The 21,595-nt window shown below is 38.8% G+C and overlaps 1 protein-coding gene across 1 annotated transcript in view; it reads right to left on the bottom strand.

The window, feature by feature from the left end:
- The window catches only part of LOC120769684, a 46,388-nt gene that overhangs the window by 9,351 nt on the left and 15,442 nt on the right, over positions 1 to 21,595 (bottom strand). The window contains exons 2-3 of the mRNA XM_040096806.1: positions 15,585 to 17,690; positions 799 to 852 (exon numbers count right to left, since the gene is read on the bottom strand). Of these exons, the coding sequence (XP_039952740.1) occupies positions 799 to 852; positions 15,585 to 17,690 (2,160 nt within the window). The remainder of the gene's footprint in view (positions 1 to 798; positions 853 to 15,584; positions 17,691 to 21,595) is intronic.

Raw genomic sequence — 21,595 nt, 5'->3', positions numbered from 1 at the left:
CTGCGTTCATATTATTAGAAGCTTGTTTACTAAGTTTGCTTAATTACGAAAATTTTTAAACATATAAGTCCCTTATTTCAATAATGAACGCATTTTTTCGTGCTCGAATAAAAAGCGGATTTCAGTGCTGAGTTTGCTCGTGCCTGGCTCCAGGTCAGAGCGTGCAGCGGTTTAAGTTTTGTCCGCATTCAGCGTTATGTATGTGTATGATTACGAGTTTACAGCCCAACATTTAGAATAGAGCTAATGCAATAAGGATATTGACACGAGCCGGAGTTATGCCCTTGCATCCTTTTCAAAACTCAAAAGAAAGAGAACAAATTCAAAATTGCGCACACGACACACGCGTAGCGAATTTCTCCTCTACCGCCCCTGAGCAGTTGCAGCATATAGCAACTCTAATAAACTTCTCACTTGAAGTCGGTAATAAATTTCTGTATTCACGTGCTCCGCGTACGTGTCTCTATGAGCAAATGGGCGAGAAGCAAGGGACGCCGCCGCATTTGTCGCACATTCTAAATACTAGAAGTATTGCCATAATGTTGCGGGTACTCAGGGGCCTTGTATCCCTCTGTGTGTGTGTGTGTGGATGTGATAAAATTAGCGAATGGAGGATTGATGGAAGGAACATGCATGTTGAAAGAATTGAGGTAACGGATTAAAGTTTCGAGGCAGGCACGCGTCCATATACATAACAGTATACAAACATGCATGTGCATCTTATATAGTACATACATATGTAGATAGCTATTAAAATATTTAGTTGCATATAAAGGAGTTGACCAGCTTGGTACTTACCGGCTGCTGAGCGAAGTGGTGACGGCGAGTATCGCATGTGTCCATTGAATGGATCTGTGGAAGAGATAAAAATAAACATCAATAATATGGAAATGCATGTATATGTATATATACATATATGGACATATGCAGCAATATATAAGTGTATTCGTGCTATATCTTATTTATTTCCTATCAAAAGTTCCAATCAACGGGCAAAAGGTTAAGTGGTCCACTGTCCAAGACTTCCAAGAGTTCCAATTCAAATGTTCTTCGCAAATTATTGATTATCCTTATTTCCCTCTTCATTAAAGGCCAGCAGCAGCGGAGTGCATTGGATGTTCAATGCCCTTTCGACCACGGCTCGTTGTCCATCGTCCGCCGTGCAAATATCCTAAGTAAATAAACGCTGTCCAAGTCTGCAGATGTGTCCCGGCAAATGTGAATGCGAATTGAGTTGGAAACAAATCTTTGTGGGGGTGTAGTTGAGGCCATTCTGTTAATATTGTTGTTGTTGGTGGTGGTGATTGTTATGGTGACGATGGTGGTGGTGGTGGTGGCGTTGATGCTGTTTGCGTTCTTCACTCATGTTGATGACCTCTTGGCCGCTTGCCATCACACTGTTGTTGTGCTCACTGCTATTTCGGCGAGTTTACGACAATTTCGCCCATTCGAAACTACGGAACTTAATGCAAATGGCACGTCTTCTTAACTTGTCAATTTGAATGTTGCATGCAATGTTTTTATACATTTGTTTCGCTACTTTCGTTTCGTAGGGGGGCAAGGGAGGAGTGTTGGGCAAACTTCTTACTCTGTTTTTTTGTGGTACACTTGGTTTTGTTTTTGCTTTAAATGGGCATAAAATGTCCATTAGTACGAGTATTTCGTTAGTTTTATGGGGTGAATTTGGCATGCGTGTGCACATGTACAGACCTACATACATATATACATACCTTATGCTGGCAGATATGCACCACATGCATAATGCAATCACACCCACCAAAAAAGCAAATTGAATGCAAATATCAGCAAAAGTTTTGCGAAGTAAAGTGAGTGAAACCCCCTAGTCAGGTCCAGAAAATAGAGTGCTATAGCTGTTATGATATAGGGCAGTCTTGAGGTGTCAAAATATCTGCATGGCTTTAATGAAGAGCATCTAATTTCGAGAAACATGCTAGATTTAATCTGACTAAGCCTCGAAATTCATCATACATCATTCGAATTTAAGAGATTTTGAATAAAGTGCCACGTGTAAACATGCGTTGCGCTTATGTAAAAGTAAGAAACGTTTAACTAAATACTTTGCTAGACAGCAAAGTTTTTTGAGTGGAGTTTTGAAAACTCCTTCTTTATGACTTAACTATTTCAAACCCATTTATTTAACCCTTTCTTGAGTAACTTAGTTAAAAGTACTTAATCAATTTTACACGCTAAGGGTATTATTAATTGTTTGGCTAAGTATGAAGTAGACTTATAGTATACTCAGAAAATAGAATTTTTGATAAGTTAAATCTGAAGCCAATTTTGAAAAAGTCTGCTTTTCTTAAGGGGCTATACCAGTGTGACACTTTCAAAAAAAAATTTTATTTTTTTTGCTTTTTCGATAGTTTTTATATTCAAAAATATCCTGTGAAATCGGCGAGGTCGTATCTTAAATAGTTTTTGAATGGCAGCGTTCTAAATAGCGACCGCTCAGAGGTCCAAACATATACTTACATATAAGTGAAACTTTAAACGCGTTTTTCTCGAAACGACATTTTTCAAAATTTCTGACATGATAACTCAACGAGAAGTTGACCGATCGACTTCAAATTAAAACAGGATATAGTTGAATACATTTGCTATACAATAGACTACGATCTTTTTGATTAGTTGAAAATTGTCAATTTGGCATTAAAAAACGACCATTTTTTCGTAAAAAACGATTTTTTTTTTCAAAATTAGGCCATTTTCTTAATTTTTGATATTTTTCAAAGATCGTAGTTCATTGTATAGAAAATATATTTAAGTTTAATAAACATTTTGAATTTGTTTGTTTCAGCTACTCAATCGACCGGAATCATGCCAGCAGTTGAGGCATTTTTTTTTCGGCACTTCCGCAGACAGCACATAACTCCGTTATTTTTCAATATTTTTGTAAAAAAAAAAATTTTAATATAGCTAAAAATATACTTTATTACGTCCACAGAACGTCGAAATATTCAATCTAGTACTTTATTTAAAAAAAATTCACGAAAATCGCCTAATTTTTCATGCGTCACACTGGTATAGCCCCTTAACACGTTCGCGGACGCAAAAAATTTTAGGGAGCTGCAAAAATATACAGGCAATTATTTTTGAAACTAGTTGTAATATCCGAAATGTAATTAGACATATATTATAAGAGTAGTCAGAACATCGTATTTTAACCGTTATATACAATGAATGCTATAGCATCCACGACGATATAGATAATATTTTTCAACCAGAATGACATGAGGAAATTTGTAAATACACGGAGAAAAGATAAAATAATGAAAGTATCTAATGAACCAATTGGTCATTATTTTAAAATGTGTATTAATTACAAAAACTTAAGATTGTATAAAATTAAATGAATAAAAATTGGCTTTAAAATTTGAATGCTATAGCATTCACGTCATTTTGCATCAGTATGAAAATGAATGCTATAGCATTCACGTCCGCGAACGTGTTAAGCGCCACAAAGAAGTTTAGTTTCTGCAAAATATCTTTTTCGTTCTCAGTTAAGGAGTTTTCCAACATTTGCGTCATTTATGAATATACTAAACACGCATAAATAGAATATGTAAATATGTACGGCACATAAAACCAGATACATACGTACATACATGTCTGTGAGTAGTCGTATTCATAAAGCAGAAAAGAAATTGGTATATGTCAGTGGGCGACGTGCTTACAATTTCATCACCGCCGCATTTAGTTAAATCTCCATTTCCCATTTCCTTTCGCTATGTATGGAGATTGTTACTTCTGCCGCTCGACAGTGACACCTACACGCCTGCCGGTGTGTGCGTGCCTACATGCATGTGTGCCGAATGCCTCTAGGAGTATTCGTATCCTTTATGCATTACTGTCATAAATAACCTCATTTGAGTGCACATTATATTTGCAAATAACAATGAAGAAGCTCTCTAGCTGTGTCCATAGACACATCTGTTTGAGTGCGTGTGTATGGGCACTGGTGTGATCCAACAAACGCCTGTCCAGTCGGGGCTGCGACAAGTGAACGGGCGCGAGCGGCGAAGGTGTGGAGCATAAGCTGCATTTATCCGCTGAGGCATCTTCTGCATTTGAGCGTGATAAAAAAGAGAGAAGAACATTTTTTTGGCATTTGCTCTTATTTAGCAAAGAGTGGATATTAAATTTATAGCTCCCTGGGGTGTAAACAAAAAAGGACAAAGCCGAGTAGTGGCGGCAATGGTCCATAGTTTGGCAGGGTACCTATATTTTTACGACAATATATGCATACGGGGATAATGTGCACTGTCCATTTCGAAATATAAATATACAGATTACTGTCTCAAAATAAACAGAAACCAAAAAATAAAAGCCAAAAACGTATGCATAGATGGTAGAAGAAGTAAAAAGCGAAAACAATCTGCCATTTTTTACGTATTTCATTTGGTATTTCGGTTGGTTTATCTATTATCAAGGGAGCGTTGCTTTGCACATTCATATACAGATTACAAGTGGTACAAGGATACGTGCTTACACGCCAATGCACGATTTTCATTCACTATGTATCAGCGCATTGGTATGAACGCACACACACTTGAACGAATATGTAAAGTTGCTTATTTGCGCTCGATTAAGACGTCGATGGTGTTGTGATGTTAGTGCATGTTATTGTTGTTGTTGTTGCTCGCGTTAAATGACACACATACAGTAGTAGCGCTTTCGAATATTCACTCCTTTACTAAAAGTCTTACCACAAAGGAGCAAAATCATCATCGCCTCTTAAATTGTTGACTTTGGCTCAAAACTCGACTAATCTGAATATACACGCACATTGTCTGGCACGCCGATGATCTTCTCAAGCGTCTTCGTTTGCGAATTTGTGGAAGCTGTGCCCCCTACTTAACGGCAATTACCGACATTTGTATTGTGCGCAGCCTTAGTCGCCGGCGATAATCCTACCGAGCTGACCATTTTCAGTGCGAAACCAACCCGACTCATTTGTGGCACACACATGCATAAATATGCCATGTAATGAGCAAATTAATTGTCTTCCTGCGGCAAATGTAAAATCAGCTGGACTCTTCTTTGTGTCTGTTCGCTCATAAAAAGTGCAAGACATGCAAAAGAGGCAATGAAAAAAAAAAACAGCAAAGGAAAAACTATATTGAAATTGTGGGAAAGTGTGGTCATGCAAACGTGTTTCTTACAATTCTGTGCGGCATGCAAAGTATCTGGGGTGTGCACCGCACCACATACACTCATACATTAATGACTTGAATTGTGATTCCCTACTTGTTTTCGTTTTGGAGAACAGGTAGACAGAAAAGTGCACATTTTGCAATCGTTCCTCGGAGATCAAAGAATTAGAATGCATTATTTCAATATCTCACAAACACATCTACACTGCACAGACAGTTATTTATGATTAGACGCTCAGTGGGTTGTCTTTTGGTCTTTGGCCATTCGTGCATATCTACTTTTATTACCAATTTCTTGCACATTACATGGGAGAGGCCTCTTTACGGCCGCCAGATACCCCTCCTGTGCATCCTTATTGGAAAGGACAATACAGGACGCACAAATTTTGTTTGTAAAATTTTTGTTAATAGCTTTTTGTTTGCCATGCCCTAAATACATATAATATATACTATATATAACAGTAAAAAAATGTATAGATTATACATGCTTCCTCCTACAAACGATTTTAACAATAGGATTCGCGAATCATTATTTTGGTCTCTTCTATCTATCCAATGGTATTAAAATTGGACTTGTGCATTTCTCACCAAAAAATATTTGTCCCACAAATTTGTACTTTTGTGGTGAGAACGCAACGGATGGACTGCAGAAAATTGGAAAATTATACTACAGATCATGCGACATTTATTTACAATTTTTGCGGAATTTTAAGCAAGTGTTTACTAGACAATTCTATGAGCTAAATTCGTGGCACTCAACAGAATGAGTTTAGCGCAACCAAAAGTCTTCCAAGCCGATTTGTGATTTTATCGTGTAACGGGATCTTTTTTGATTTCTAATTAAGATTTTCTTGGAATCTCTACAGCAGTAACATTTTTATTGTTACGTGAGGCGAAATAATCTACCTATCGAAACCCGATCTTTTACTAGAATTTAATAACTTGATTACATGTTAAGCCTATTTTCTGGATACTGAGTCGCTCCAAAAACTATCGTAACCCAAAGCAAAGTATTCGACCGAGGGAAGTCATACCAAATAGAGTTATCTATGCGGGTAAATATATTTTTGGATCATAAAGCAGACTTTGCAATTGGATCAAAATATGTCTGTAAATGATTTGGGGTATATGAGGGCTTAGATATAAATTATATACATATTCAATTAGTAATCCTTAGATACATATCTGATTTTCGAAAATACGACTTCTGTATAGTTCAGGGAAAAAGTCAGTTTGGCCCTACCCAACTTAGGTGTTATCAACTATCCTAATCTTAATATTTTACAATTTTTTTAGTGGCAAATATTCGAATTCATTGTTTATTACTACATACTTTGCTGAAGTTCATCCGCTGGCGGGGTTTCATGATCCTCGGAGCTTCGCGGTGTGAACTCTGTGGGTTCAGTCTTGATAAAAATTCGTTCATTACACAGTTCTGGACTTTGGCTATCCACCAAACGTTGTTGTAACTGCCGTTCATTGTTTGACTGCTCCTCATTGGCTACTGTGGGCGAAGCCGCTGATTGTGCCGCCGCACTCCATAGTGCTTGTTGTTGTATCACCATCATGACTTACAGTTTGTATTATGTGTGTGTGTGTATTTGTGCGGCTGCGAGTGCACTTCAAAATATTTAACAACTTTTTGCACAAATTCACAAATCTTTCACATTCACTTTGTTTATCGGTGAATTAGGGCTCGTCGAGCCTCCCGCTTTTTTTCGTCACTTAATCAAGAAATGTGTTTTGAATTAATGAAAATAATATGTAGTAAATGTCGTTTTGATTTTTCCAAGTGTAGTCGTAACTCGCGATTTATTGTCGTCGGTTGCAAAGGACGAATGCATTTGCCAATCGTTTGGTTATCGCGCAACGAGACCGGCTCTCTTGGATGTATCTTGCTGTGTGCGCATTAGAAATGCAACTGAATCGTAACACAGATGATAGTCGGCCACCGCACCGCACCGTGCAACACATTCGCCGCACTCATTCTTACAAATTTACACGCGTGTGCATATAACGTCATACATATGGAGAAATATATGTATGTATGAATGTGTGTGTGTGCGTGTGTCAGCTACCTTGGCAAGTCGACTTCTTGCAGCCATACAAAAGCATTGAGTCAATTTCCAATTTTGTAAATGTAAATAATAAAAATGTAAAACCGCTCGCCGCGGCAGCGCTCAGAACGTTTGAGCGGCCTCTCGCCTGTGCGTTCGGGGCGAGTGCAATCGTCGCATTTGCAACTGTTCTTCAGGCGTAGTATGCCGCTGCAACTGTGTTCGTGCATTTGCCAATTGTACATATGAGTAGATATGTGTGGATGCGAGCGTGAGTTTGTAGAATCCTAGCACTCAGCCATAAAGTGTTATGCTCTCTATTGCTTGGCATTCGTCCTTTCTCTAGCCACAATGCGTACTCGACGCGACTCGAGTGGTGAAGGGGCACTACACTCAGTATACACTTCTCCTCATGCCTGCGCTCTCTATCTTGATCTCTCTCTCTGGCGTTTGTCCGCTCAATCTTTGTACCGCTCTCTCCCATATGCATAGCGGAGCTGCAGAGAATAATTCATGCCGAATTACAACCATACAGAGTAGTGTGCATTTGTGTGGAACGTGTTTCATGCTGCTGTGTTGCATCTTTGTGACTGCTCGCCTGCATTCTAATTGGAATTCTTTCGTGCTCCCCTAAGCTCTCTGCAGCACATATCTATAATACAAGTGTAGTAAGCATAGTGCAGACCATTCATCTGGAGCGATGCAAATAGGCGTGTAAGTAACTGTGTGTGTGCATCGGTCACTTTTTCTCTTTCGCTCAGCACATTACGATGACGGTCGCGGCATCGCGATTAGCATAAGGAGTATGGCCTCTTTGTGAGCTGACGTTCACACCGTTTATGCCGCTCATGATGGCTTGCAGCGGCCGTTCGAGGGATGCAGGTCGGCGGCGTACGCGTATCCCCAATTGCAGCAGCTTTCATACATTGTGGAAGCAAAGCGGCTCCCCATTTATGGGTGTATGTATATTTGTGCATATATAAACTGATATGTATTTGTGCAAGTATTTACATACGTATGCATGTGTTTGCTCGCATTTATGAGAATGGGTGTGGCTTATGCATAAAGTATCAAAGTAATTGAGTCGTTTTTCATAGCAATAAAACGTAAAATCTGCAGTTGCCAATGCTGTTGTTGTTTTTGTTGTTGCGGTGGCCCTTTCAAGTACGCTGGAGATGCTTAAATAAGTGAAGCTGCTGGACGGCGAGTGCAAAGGTGTTCTTTATTGATTTTCTCAGTTAATTCGACGACATACATACATGCATGCGCTCATACCTACATACATATGTATGTATTTACGTACTTACATATACATATTTGTATATTACCTGGCTAAGTCACTAGGACTTTAGACCTTTTATTGAATGAACTCATTACGCAAATTAAGTTTTCAATTTGTTAGAGGCTCTTTACAGGTATCCAAAAGCATTATTGAAAATGTGGCGCCTTAAAGAAAAGGAGCGCGACCTGGGTGTATACGAAAAGAGCTAGGTTTTGGCTAAGCACCCGCTAATGAGAGGCTTTCCCGAGTAAGCGCTCTGCACTGAAATCTTGTTTTTATTGATGTGTACATATACTACCGAAAGCTTTAGCCTGTAAATATGTTTTGAAGAATGGCTAGTATTTGTAATATGAAACGCTAAGTTATCGAATTGAATTGTGTAAATGCGTCCGAATTGTCAATGAACTGGTCGGCAGAAGGCTTCTTCTTGCTTAACTCACTTAACTTCAACAACAGCGCGATCTACAATCGTGCTCGATTCACACATACATACATATGTACAGATTAATAGCAATTATGTGTAAATATTGATTAAAGTGTCATTGCACTTCAATTTGGTAATTGTATCTATTAAACAAGTCATTTACATAAGTACGCTGACCCGTTAGCCAGTACACACACATAACTGTATATGTAAGTCTATTAACATAATCATTGAACATCCTTCAATCGTTTAACTGGAACTTAATACTGCGGCAACGTGAGGAGTTCGAATAAAGAGTGCAAATATGAGCGTGTTGCAACAGCAACAACAAGCATAAGGTCAGGCACCTCTCGTGGTGGCCCTTGAACTGTACCGTCGTGTAATCAAAATTACTTATAAACAGCTAGTCTTAGGTATCTTTCCAATTATATTGGAATCGCTTAATTATAATTGTTTTGTAATCTTTGCAGAAGATTTTCCAGATCTGCAGGCGGCTTTGTTCTCTTGCCATAGCACGTATCCGTATTTGGCAGACCTTCTCTAGTCACATTTATTTTACGTCATCTCTGAAGATCACACCAGTTCCCTGCGAGTTTCAACATTGCCCACTATTCAACAGAATAATCAGAATAATATTGGATTGATTAGAAAGCAATATTCAAACATTCCACCAACTGAACGGTGGTCGCACACCCAATGCTCTAGTTACGATGGCCCCCAGAACTCTTACATCCATATCTACCATCTATAGATTGAATTCACATGGTGACAGTCGAGAAGCTTTTCACTTTGTGAATTGGAAAATTAACTAAAAACTACTTTCAAGCGGAATTTGACTTAAATGTGGACACTTTAGATACATACTTATATCTCCGTAACATAGATGTTTATGTGTTTATTTATGTGTGAATATGTACACACATACATATATGTTGCCGAACACATGCTAAGGGAACCCCATTTGTGTACGTTCTGCATGGAGACCTGCCAACTGGCAACCAGAGCTCCCTCATCCAAAATCGCCGAATTTACATTTCCTTTCATGTAGGCAAATTGTTTGTGGCATACTGTCCACCCTCTTGCGATGAATTGAGGTAAATTCATTGAGAAAGTTCACCATTTCGTTGCTGATTAAAGTTGTCACAAAACTCGCTGTGACGGGGCGATTTAGAGGCGAGGGAGCTAAGCAACGTGCAACTTGATTATTGCCAAAAACAGACGCGCGCCAGACAGCATGCATGGCGAAGCACCAACACACAACCACATACTTTGTTTACCTACGCAAATACACACACACGCCATGCATGGAGTACGTTGCCTAAAAGCTTCGGCAGGACAATGCCGAGCAATCGCGTTTCTACGCACGAGATTAGAATTGCATTGACCTGTGGTGAGTGTGAATGTATGTGTGCATGCAGATACATGTGATACATATGTACATACATACATACATATACAAATAAGTGAGCGTGTGCGGCATGTGTGGGTGGTCGTGTTTGTATCGCGTGGAAATTAATCAAGAAAACAAACGAAGTGAACACAAATGAATGGACACATTCCGAATTTGAGAGAATTGCGCCAAAAGGGAGATTTTGGCACGGCCTTATGAGTAGAGGGTGCGTACGGAGTCGGAAGATTTACATGAGTACTCGCACAGAGATGAATCAAACTGAAGTGAACTGCAACGAATTTAAATACATGGAAATCATCATAAATACTATTAGGGGAGACGAATTAGAATTGCTAAGCGTGGACTTATGTTACCAATACATAATGTATGTATGTATGCATGTATGTATGTGTACCCTGTAGTAAAATTAACTGACTATCAACTACCTTGCGACTAGTGTGGACCGCAGGCCCAACTAGTCAGGTGACTCTCTCTGTCAAGTTGTTGGTATTTTTTCACGGCGCGAGTTGATCGGACAGATTTCGGTTGGAAAAATTCAAAATATGCCAAAAAGTTATCTCATTCAGTTTTATAGCAAAAATAGTACTCAATGCATTGATATATTTGAAAAGTTATTACCTTTGGTTTTTCTGTCAAGTTAATTCTTAGTTCGAAAATCTGGTTGTGAACTAGTTATTACTTTACCAGTTTTATATTGATTTTCGAATTTTTTCATAACGGAAAACTGTAATAGTGCTTTCTGCCTTGTTGGCAATTCAAGGGAATACAGTGTTGGAAAAAATAATAGAAAAAACCGGTTGCATTCGTTATCTCCAAAATAGTTCGTAAGGAAGTAAAGACACATTTATTTAATTTTTGTTTCTTAACATAGATAGGAGTATACTTCATTTTGAGGAACTTTAATATTATTTTTTTAACTTTCTGTCAACAAAATAATATAAGTTAAATTGTTTGCTTTGGAAAAAATAATGGAAACAAAACACTTAAAACTAAGTAATACCGGATTTTTTTAAATTATCCATTAAAATATATATTCAGTTAAAATTTATTTTTAATAATTGTTGGCTTCCCCATGTTTGACAGTCTTAATGGTGTATTTAGGATCGAAGACAGTATTTAGAATCGGAAATTTCCTAGCTGAACGTGTCTTCAAATTGTTCTCAATTAGTCTATTTCGTATTGTCCGACTGGACACTGGTCCTTGTTTAAGAGAGTATTGCATTAATTCAACGATTTTACTTTTTTCTTTGTTTTTAAATTGTTTTTTTTTTTTTTTATAATATTCCATTCTACAGCTTTATGGTGAAATTGACTAAAAAAGGAGAGCATAATTAAATATCTATATGTCATGTCGATTTTATGTGTCATATAACATCTTCGTACATAATTAACAATTTGGTTTTAAGTACAGGAGCGAATGTTGTTTCTAGAATTTTTTGCAACAGTGTATATATGTATGTATGTGTGAAGTATTTGGTATTTATATGCCGAAAGTTCGGACTTTGTTCCTCAGCTTCTGCTAGTATTGAATTCTGAATTATTAGCGCACAAATCTGGGAGCGCAAAGTAAAAGTGATCTAAACATGTTTACATACGGCCTGTAAATTTTTGTGTGTCATTTTCATGACAAAATAAAGACTTTGTTCAATGAGCATCATCGAAAATTAACTATTGGAATATTTCTTCAAGTAGTGTTCGACCATAAGAATCGAATGTTTTTATTGTAATACTTTCTCATGTAAACAATTATTTATTTCCTTTCTAGAATTAAACGGCTTCATCGGTTTTTCAAGCAGGCAATCCTTTGCATGAACAATCTCTTAGCGTCGAACCCTGCCCCACACCTGGCGTCATCTCAAGCCGTTAAAGTAGAATTCGCGCGCAAAACATACCCAATAACTATATAATTGCACCCAAGTATGGACAAGTATATACATAAAGTACCAACGTATGTATGTAGAATAAATGCCTCATCATAGTGGTAGTAGTGTGTTCCTTAAAGATTATTAAACATGTGCAATTGTGAAAAGAGTATTTTTGTTGTGAAACCCTTGCGTATTTTTGATTTTACCCGCAAAAACTGGCGAAAACACAGAAAACACTGTTCTATGTTTTGTATGGATAAATACATGAACAATCGTAACGGAAACATGGTGTTTTGGTGAGAGCGCAAAAAGAGATTTAATCCCAAATTAAAGCCCTTAACTTCCTCTTTTCACAACTTGGCATACTGAATTGATTATTTATTGCCATTTATTGATTTCTCTTCTATGCAATCAGGAATATTTCGGAACCGACTAATGGCTCTCCCCGTTCCGTCTTATTATTATTTTTTATTTTTGTTGTTTTGTTGTTTTTTCTTTATTTCTTTTGATTTCTTCTTTTTGCGTATAAAATTTTCTGGTGTTTTTTAAAGCAAATTCAAGGGTAAAAATCGAAAATTCTAATGCAATCAGCGATCGTGCACGAAGTGAGAACAATAGCCGAGGAGACAAACATAGCAAAGATTACGCAAGATCATCGACGGCTTATACAGGGTTACAAGGCAGAGGGTTGTTTCCACCCTTAAAAAACAGCAAGTCAAAATGCCGTAACTGCGCCGAAAGAATACTTTACAAGAACAACAAACTACCACACATTCGTTCGTGGAGGTAAAAAACGAGCGGTACTACTACCCTACACTTTAAATTTACAGTTTTTTCTGAAAAACTTGCGACATTTGATGCAGATATTTTTTTCCTGTCGAAAAAATGTAAAAAATGCGTTACAGAAAAAATAAATAATAATGAAAATAGTGAAAAAATCCCATCGCAATTTTGAGCGGAGAAAGCAGTACTACATATGTAGGTACTCAGCTGTCACTGCAAAGGGTCTATGACTATGGCTCAAGGCACATAGTTAAACATTGTGCAATTTTGCTAAATTTAACGTATTTTTCTAAATATTTTCTCACACGTTCCTGCGGCTAAAGGAAAAATGCGTGATTTCGTACCCTTTAATGGATTTTTTCAATTAAAAACTATGAGAAATATGCCATTTGGCTGAAAACAGTTTTATAGGATAATAGTACGGCGTAACGGTTGCTTCATTAACTATTTAATGCGTAATTAGAGCCTTTGCTACTAGTAGATTCTGGTGCTTGTACTTGTGTACCTCCCGAGCAGCAGCAATACGAGCAGAAGCTTGGCTTAGTGCAAGTCTTGATGGCCTAGTATGAGTCTTGATGTAAGCATAGGTGTCTTATGGGGTTTATGAAGACTCCAAACGGATTGGATTACAGAAGCTTTTGCTTTGCCTTTATTTTCTTCTTTGGCCTTGATCTGATGTGAGAAAGTAAGCTCGATTTACAGGTAAATGAATACTATTACTGTAATAAATAGTTTTGTCTAGAGAGAGGTTTTATGGATTGCTCTGTCAAATATAAAATGAAATTATAAGAAATGTTTGTGTTTTTTACCAGTACCTTGGATAGCCCCAATAGTTATTATTATTTGGAATAAGAATGTTTTAATATGGATTTTAGGATTTTATTATTGAGATGACGTCGTATAATTTGTACGTATGTCAGAACAATGCAATTAAGTAAAAAAGAAAAATAAGCGCGAAAAATTAGAAAAATGTGCCTCTGTTTAAAATAAATAAATATGTACATACATACATACATATCTTTCATGTAACTGTATTAGAATACACTTTAAAAGTAAAGTACTTATATTCCTAAGTTTTCTCTTTGTTTTTTTTCTGTTGTTGTTCATGTAAACTCCCCATGATGATTCGAAAATCAAGCGTATCACAAAGACATGTGAACAAATCCAATTTTTGCACATTTACTTATAGGTGGAATTTATGATTTCATTCTTTATACCTTTTAAAGTGATTTTATTGGATTTAGATTTTTACCGCCACCTTTGTCCTATTAACAAAGCAACCTCCCCCAAAGATTTTCAAAAACTCACACTCACACACCTTCAGAGCGTCGTAAATCGCTCTATTTGCGAGTGTGCTGGTGGGTGACCACCATCAGTTGTACGCTCGTGCCTCGTAAATCTCACCAATGCGAGTATTCGAAACTTGTGAACTTTTTGAGAAGCCCTATGAGGGCGGTGGGTGGTGGGCTTGCCATCTCCACGATGCTGCTGTCAAATGCCATGAATTTACTTGCTCATGCATGCACACACACGGCACACACATACCGACATAAGCATGTGTCGGTGTGGTGGTGCTCTTGGAACTTTAAAGTCGGGCCATGTCAAAGGTTACAGTACTCACTTTGGGCGCAGATAAACACTGCAGGCGGGTGGTGAGTGCATTTTTTCATGTTATTACTCAATAAAATATTTTGGGGTACCCGCAACCAAAGTGGTTTTAAATTCCATTAGGTAAAAATGGCTGAGGGGCATTAAAATGGTTGAAATTGTTTACGCATGTTGTTTATGCACGGTGTAAATTCATATTTTTCACATGTAATGGAGTTTGATTAGCCTCGAATGAACACACACACACTCACACACCAGTGCGTGGGCGATGCCTTTGCGCTGCCGCATATCTCACCACTGGGGTTAGCAGACAAGTGCTCCTGTGTTTTTTTTTTTTTGTTTTTTAAAATTTGAACATGTTGTCCAAGTAGAGAAGTGGAATGAAATCTCTTGTCGCAAGTGGACCGCGTAAACCAATTTAAATATGTACGATTTACGTTTTTTGTTCGAAAAAAAAAAAAAAATTGAAGAATGAGAGCATTAAGGAATTTCTTACGTTTAATACACACCAATGCAAAAATTGTTTTGCATATAGTCTCTGCAAGACTAAAGAAAACTTTATACCCTGTCTGATTTTGAGCTCACGGACCATCGAAAAGTAGTCAGGCCTTCACGAAGTGCCAAGGTTGTGAAAAAGTGTGACTTAAGGAATTTAATTAAACAAGGTGATATTAGAATAAATTTATCAGAAAAACAAATTCGAATTACCAATTGGGACTTTCAAACGTTGTTGATATTTCTCAACAATGAAAGGACTCACGCTATGTCTTTTCTATATTGATGCCCACCAATTAAAACCCATAAAAAAGCTCGCATCAATCCACACTTATATAAAGCTGAATCGCACATTTTGCAGTTGCGGCACTCGTATAACTGCATTTATGCATAATAACACACGCGTCCCCCGCCCAAAATTCGTTCACTTCATTAATCGGCTCGTGTTACATTTTGCATTAATTTGTTCATTCATCGCTACTCACCTGCCATTGGAACATTCGCACTTCTTTGTTTCGTCACCTGCGTGTGGGGCGCGCATCTATCCATGACTTTGGGGGACGTGTCTGTGGTCGTTGAGATTAGTGCATTGTCTCGTGTCGTCATTTCCTCGAATCGCGCCAAATCATCCCTCGCAGCCGCAGTGTCGTCGATACGAACGCCAGCAAGAGCACCCACTGCCACTGTCGCTGTCGCCCGCTCGGTTTGGTCTTGGTCCAGTGGCGGCACAATGTCATCAACACTACGGCAGACACCATGCCAATTAGAATTAGTGCTAGCGTTATTAACAAAGGCAATGCCATTCGCAGCATCAGCAGCAACGGCAACAGCAACAGTCGATGCTGACGTGGTCTTTGTTGTGGCTACCGCGACGCTTTCAAGGCTTTCACGGATTCCGGGTGACCCCAGACATGCTGTCGTCTCTTCGTGATGTGTAGTTGTTTGCCGACCGCGTCCATCACCATCAAAATCGTCGTTGTTAGCACTGAAGGTGTTGCATATGCGATGCTTTAATTGATGCTCTCGTATGAGACGATCTCTCTCGTGAAAATGCCGCACGAACAATTGCTCTCCATTGCTAGTATAACCCAAGGATGTGTATGTTACGCACTCCTGTTCATAGTCTGGTTGCTTTTGTTTCGATTTTTGTGTTTGTTTTTGCTTTTGCCTTTGTTTCTGCTTGCTTTTGGTTTTATTGTGGACGTGGTCCTGGTTGTGGGTGTGTTTGTGGGTATTCGTTAGTTGAGAAAGTCTCGCCGTTTGGTCGTTAGACGCGGCACCATGAGTGTTGTTGGCATTCTGGGTTAATGACTTTCTAACGTATGACGGCAGCGCCGATGTAGACGTCTCGTGAGATGACGTTTCTTCTACTTTCCAGTCTCTGTGGTGTTTAAGGGAATAGGGTGGTGGAGGAGGTGGCTTCCGGTGCGCGAACATTGGAGTTGTTGATGATGTGTGAGGTATGGAGATAAATGAAGGCTGAAACGTATTAATTAGTGCCCCCATTGTTGCTGGTTGCGCTTTCATTTCCATCGATGCTGACATATTTGTTGGAGTCGCCACTGCTGCCGAGTTGGCTGTGGTTGGGTCGTTTCTGAATGGGAAAGGACCTGTCATTGTACTCTTGGTTTGCAACCCAACTTTGTTCAGAGGCGGTTGGTGTTCTGATATGGATTTGTATAATTGCAGAGATTCGGCGGCCGAGACCAAGGTGTCAGCGTTATTGGACATTTGATTTCTATATTGATTGCGAAAGTTATCATGATATGGTTGCCCCACTTTGGGTACCTTTAAGTTAGTCGCAACAGGCGGGGTCTGTGGAAACTGAAGCATGCGTTGAGGTAACAGCGTTGGTTGCAGAAATAGTTCGGCCATTTGCTGCGGCGAAGATGATGGCGGCGTTTGGAGCTGAATATTGTGAAGAGCTGCTAGGGAAACATTGCCATTCACTTTTTTTGTGGGTTCTGATTCTGCGTGGGTCATTGGGATGAGGGAGTCATTTAGGCGTTCACCGGATGGTAGACGAACATGAGGTATAGACAACGTCGTCAGTCGATTGGACCTGGCAGTTTCGAACACCTGTTGAAGCGTTGGGGATTTCCCAGCTTCTGCAGTGACTCCACTTGCCTCTTCAGTCTCTTGCTGAAACAGTTTATTATGCAATCCTTTTTTTATATAACTTCCATTAGGTTGATTATATAAACTGCCAAATAAACTCGGAAGCTTGTTAATTGTTAGTTGAGTGCTCAAAGAGTTATTTTCCTCGATTTGCGCTAACATTGCGGAGTTAATTGATTTAATATACTCCAAATGATCCAACTGGAATGGCTGCAGCTCGGCTTGGGGAAGTGTGTTTTCTGAACCTTTGGTGACATCGGCTAACAGTTGACCAGGTAGGGGTAAAGGGTAAATACCGTTATAATGTACATTTTGATTGTCCATTGCATTTATTGCAGCAACGGCGAGTGAAGTTGTTGTTGGCGCTGGCGCTGGTGTTCGTGAGTTTGAGCTTAAGTTGAACGGTGATAAATGCCAGGGGCAGTGTATAAAAAGCCCCTTTGATGCGTCGAGAACCTTCGATGTCGCCGTCTCTGAAAAATAATGACGAAATGATTTCTTTTTAAATATTGTAGTTAACTTAATATGTGTCCAGTATGGCGACAAATTCGGACAGAGTGGTAATGCCCTCCCTTGCATTGACATTAATGATCAATTGCTTTTTTAATAAATACATAATTGTGTTCAACATTTGTACATACATATGGACATGTTACTGCATGAATGCAAACGCCTATCATTGAGTCCATAATGTAGCACATTAGTGCCACTGCCACTTGCCATAGCCTTCTCGAAAAGTTATGCGACTTCACCCCAACGGGGCTGCCTTTTTCGGGTTTTCGTACAAAATTTGCCCTAAAACTTATTTGTTGTTAATATTTCACAACCCTTTTTGCCTACCATTAAACATACACACACATACTTACGCACACAGTTGCGTCTTTCATGATTAACTCTTTTCTGATTTGCTGCTCACACCACACATACATACCTACATTCATATAGAAATAGGCGGTATACGAGTACATATGTGCGATGAATTATGACTAAAGCGAAAATGACAACATCATCGAATTATCGTTATGTTTTTGCCGTTAATTTTACGCCGTCATCCCACTTTTTGACATTGATTAATTCATCAAATAGCAATCTGGTAAATAAAGTGTCTTGGAAGCGACTTGCAAAAGTCGAACTACAGTTAAGCACTCGTGCTTTAAATAATTTTGCTGCGAAAGAGTGTATACGATATATTCCTTCGTTAATGGCCGAATGAGTTTTACGAAGCCTTCTTTTCCCATACTCATCTGGTGGATACTCCATTAGATTATGGAGTAGTGCAAAAACTAACTGGAGGAGCTCCAACAACCTACAGACCGCTTCTAAAAGTGAAACGACATTTTGTAAAATGAATGTTGAGTCTTTGTAGCCATAGAAAGAGGGAGCGACTAGCACTCCAAGTTCAGTGATTATAAGACGCGTCTTAATTAATTTGTGTTACAGTTAGGTTAATAAAATTCTAAAAAGCACAGGATCCCTGGTCACCAGCTTACTTTTTTACATTTCTCTGCCAAGTTTTAACTTTCAGCGAAGTGAGAGAAGTTCGGTGTCTAATCCTATGACCACCATCTAGATATATGGTAAAAGTATCACTGTACACCAATACAATGAACTTGCCATTGACAATCCACGCTTATGAAATATCGTTCCACCGTATAATATACATATTTCATAATCACATTAGGTTAATTTAACGACTAATGATAAATCACTTCTCAAAGTGCAGCACCCCTTAAATACTTAAATAAATATTACATGTCTTACAAATGTGTGTCCAGAAGTCTCTGGGTCCTCACATGTAAATGCTTAAAAAACACACTCAAACATTCTAACTACTCATATCAGCCGGCGCATTATATGATTATATGATTAAGCATAACATTACGGAAGTATTAGGAAACATTAACACCCTTCGCTGAGTGCTGGCACCCCTTTAAAGGTGGCAATTCGCCGAAGCCAGAGCTGGAGCTGCGGCGCAATCGGATATGGACAGGCGTCTGACACGCGTGTGAAAATTGAACGCTCAAATAAGAAAACGTTTAACTCCTTCACAGGGAAGACATAAGCCACAAGCCATATGGCACAGGCCAGGCGACAAACGGCAGACGGAAGACGGAACACGGTAGCAGAAGACAGCAGAGAGAAAGAGATGTTCGAGCAATTTGTAAAAAAGTGAAAGGGTTGCGAAGCATAAAAAACAACGCGGAGTGGTAGGTCCACAAGTACTTACTTGCCTTATGCATGTGTGTGGAGTGCGCGAGAGCAGTGTCGCCGCACAGGAAGCCAAACGTAGACGCGTGGCAATGTTGTTAAGATGCGACCCTATTGTTGTTGTATTGGTGGTAAAAGGGAAAGGAAGCGGCGGCAGATGCTTTTGCCAGCAAATGAGATCAAGCGAAAGCAAAGGTGCTTCTATGACGAAGGGATTGACATTAGACACAAGCGTTGACATAATGCACAAACATACATATGCACAACGTCGTCCATATGTGAGTACGTCACGCGTGCTAAGCAATTTTTCATGTGCAGGAATTCTCGAAGAGGCAAACAATGCTATGAAATGAAAACTCGGTGGCAATTCGATAGCGACTCGAGATGTTCGAGATGAGCCCCGCGTTTCAGTTGCACAGTAATTGCGCATCGCAACACCTTTGGCAGAAATCATGCACCTAACAAACATATACATAAATATCTTCACAATTATAAAGCATAAACTATTCCACATACAATTTTCTCTTAGAAACTAACATGTGGACGGATGGTAGCCACCGCGGTGCAGCGAAGCTGCCGAATCGGCACGAAGAAGTGGTCATGTTTCCGAAATATTTTATTTAAAATTAAGTCTTATAACTTTTGTAATGTTTCAAAATTTCTATATTCTTAATAATACTCTCTGCATATAGAAGACGTCAATCTTCAGTAAAGCACAATACAGGCCCCACAACTTCTCTGCTCTTTGCTGGCTGAATCACGACTGGAATTCGTCTTGTTACTGAAATGAATTTTTATTTGAATAATCATATTTCATTTTACAGACATTCTTCAAACTTTTCTTTGAAAAATTAAGACAGCAAAGAGAATTTTAGCAATACTTTATCGAATAGTTAGGCAAAAGCAATTTAAATTACTTCAAAACATGTCTATTTTGATGCCGTGGAAATATTTCTTTATTCATAATTTCATACACGTTTTCATCGAGTATACGAGTAATTGAATCTGTAGCGAAAATGGCAACCAGAATTCCTCTCTTATGAAGCCGTTACGTTTTTTAGAGCAAAGCCTGAGCCACATATGGTGTGTACTTGTTTGCCTATATGTCAATCATTTTGAAGCTGGTATGAGTAAATCTTAATCAAAAAGTAACAAAAAGTCGGTCGCCAATACATAAGAAAGACGAACGCTTCGACGAGCAAATTCAAATGTCTTACTTTGGCATCATTCGTTACATTCTTCCCTTTTCATTTGGTTGGTACAGCTTGCGTTAAGGCTCTTTTCGCCTCTTTGTCGTTCGCAACAAAGGGAAAGTGCGCGTAAAAGTAAAAGGATATCGCCGCAGTGGCGGTTTCGGAAAGGTGTATCGCTTTTTAAGAGTAAATTTGAGGAAAAGGATTTTTTAATTCACGTCTGCGGTGGCAACGGATTTCTCTATTCAAACTCACACATATGTATGTACCTGTAGAGCGTGTGTGTGTTTTACGTTGTCGCTGTGTCGAATGGTGTGACGGGATTTTGCGAGACCAAACAGATTTCTTGTGGATGAAACAAATTGAGCCTGAAAAAGGATTTAATTTAAGTTTCAACAATTGCAATCGCTTGCGTCTATTGGCTCAGTTTGCGCCACGTTGCAATTTCGACTTTACAGCTGAGTACCCGCCATTGGATATGTGTAGCATACGAATATATTCATATGTCCGTATATACTTATATATACATATGTATGTATGTATGTGTGTACCTATGACGTAGAGTTATTTGCGTGGATCATCAGTTCCTGCATAGCTCCAACACCACGTAGCAGACGCGTCAGCGAATGACAGGGTTATCATTGTTCGAACGCAGCTGCCAACGGCTTAAAACTTCGAGACATCCATACATTGTTTGACCCTCTCTTCATTTTCTGCATTTTTTCTTAAGAAAAAAATAATTTTTATTCACTTTATGAAGTAATTGCATACTTTTTATTGAGCAGACATTTCAATTAAATAAAAAACAGTTTGTTAAAATTGGAGCGTGCTCTGGCACATCCAAAGACTCGACGCAAGATTGTAATTTCGGGCGTCTCTTGAATAACTCAAGGCTCGCGTTTTAAGCGTTGGGAGAATTCAAGGGATTATGTCTGTAAATAAACAGTTATACTTTAATACCATACCATAAATAGAAA

Source organism: Bactrocera tryoni, chromosome 2, assembly GCF_016617805.1.
Source record: "Bactrocera tryoni isolate S06 chromosome 2, CSIRO_BtryS06_freeze2, whole genome shotgun sequence".
In the NCBI taxonomy this organism is placed as follows: domain Eukaryota; kingdom Metazoa; phylum Arthropoda; class Insecta; order Diptera; family Tephritidae; genus Bactrocera; species Bactrocera tryoni.
The sequence above is the reverse complement of the archived record's forward strand: the minus strand, read 5'-3'. Positions and strand labels throughout refer to the sequence as shown.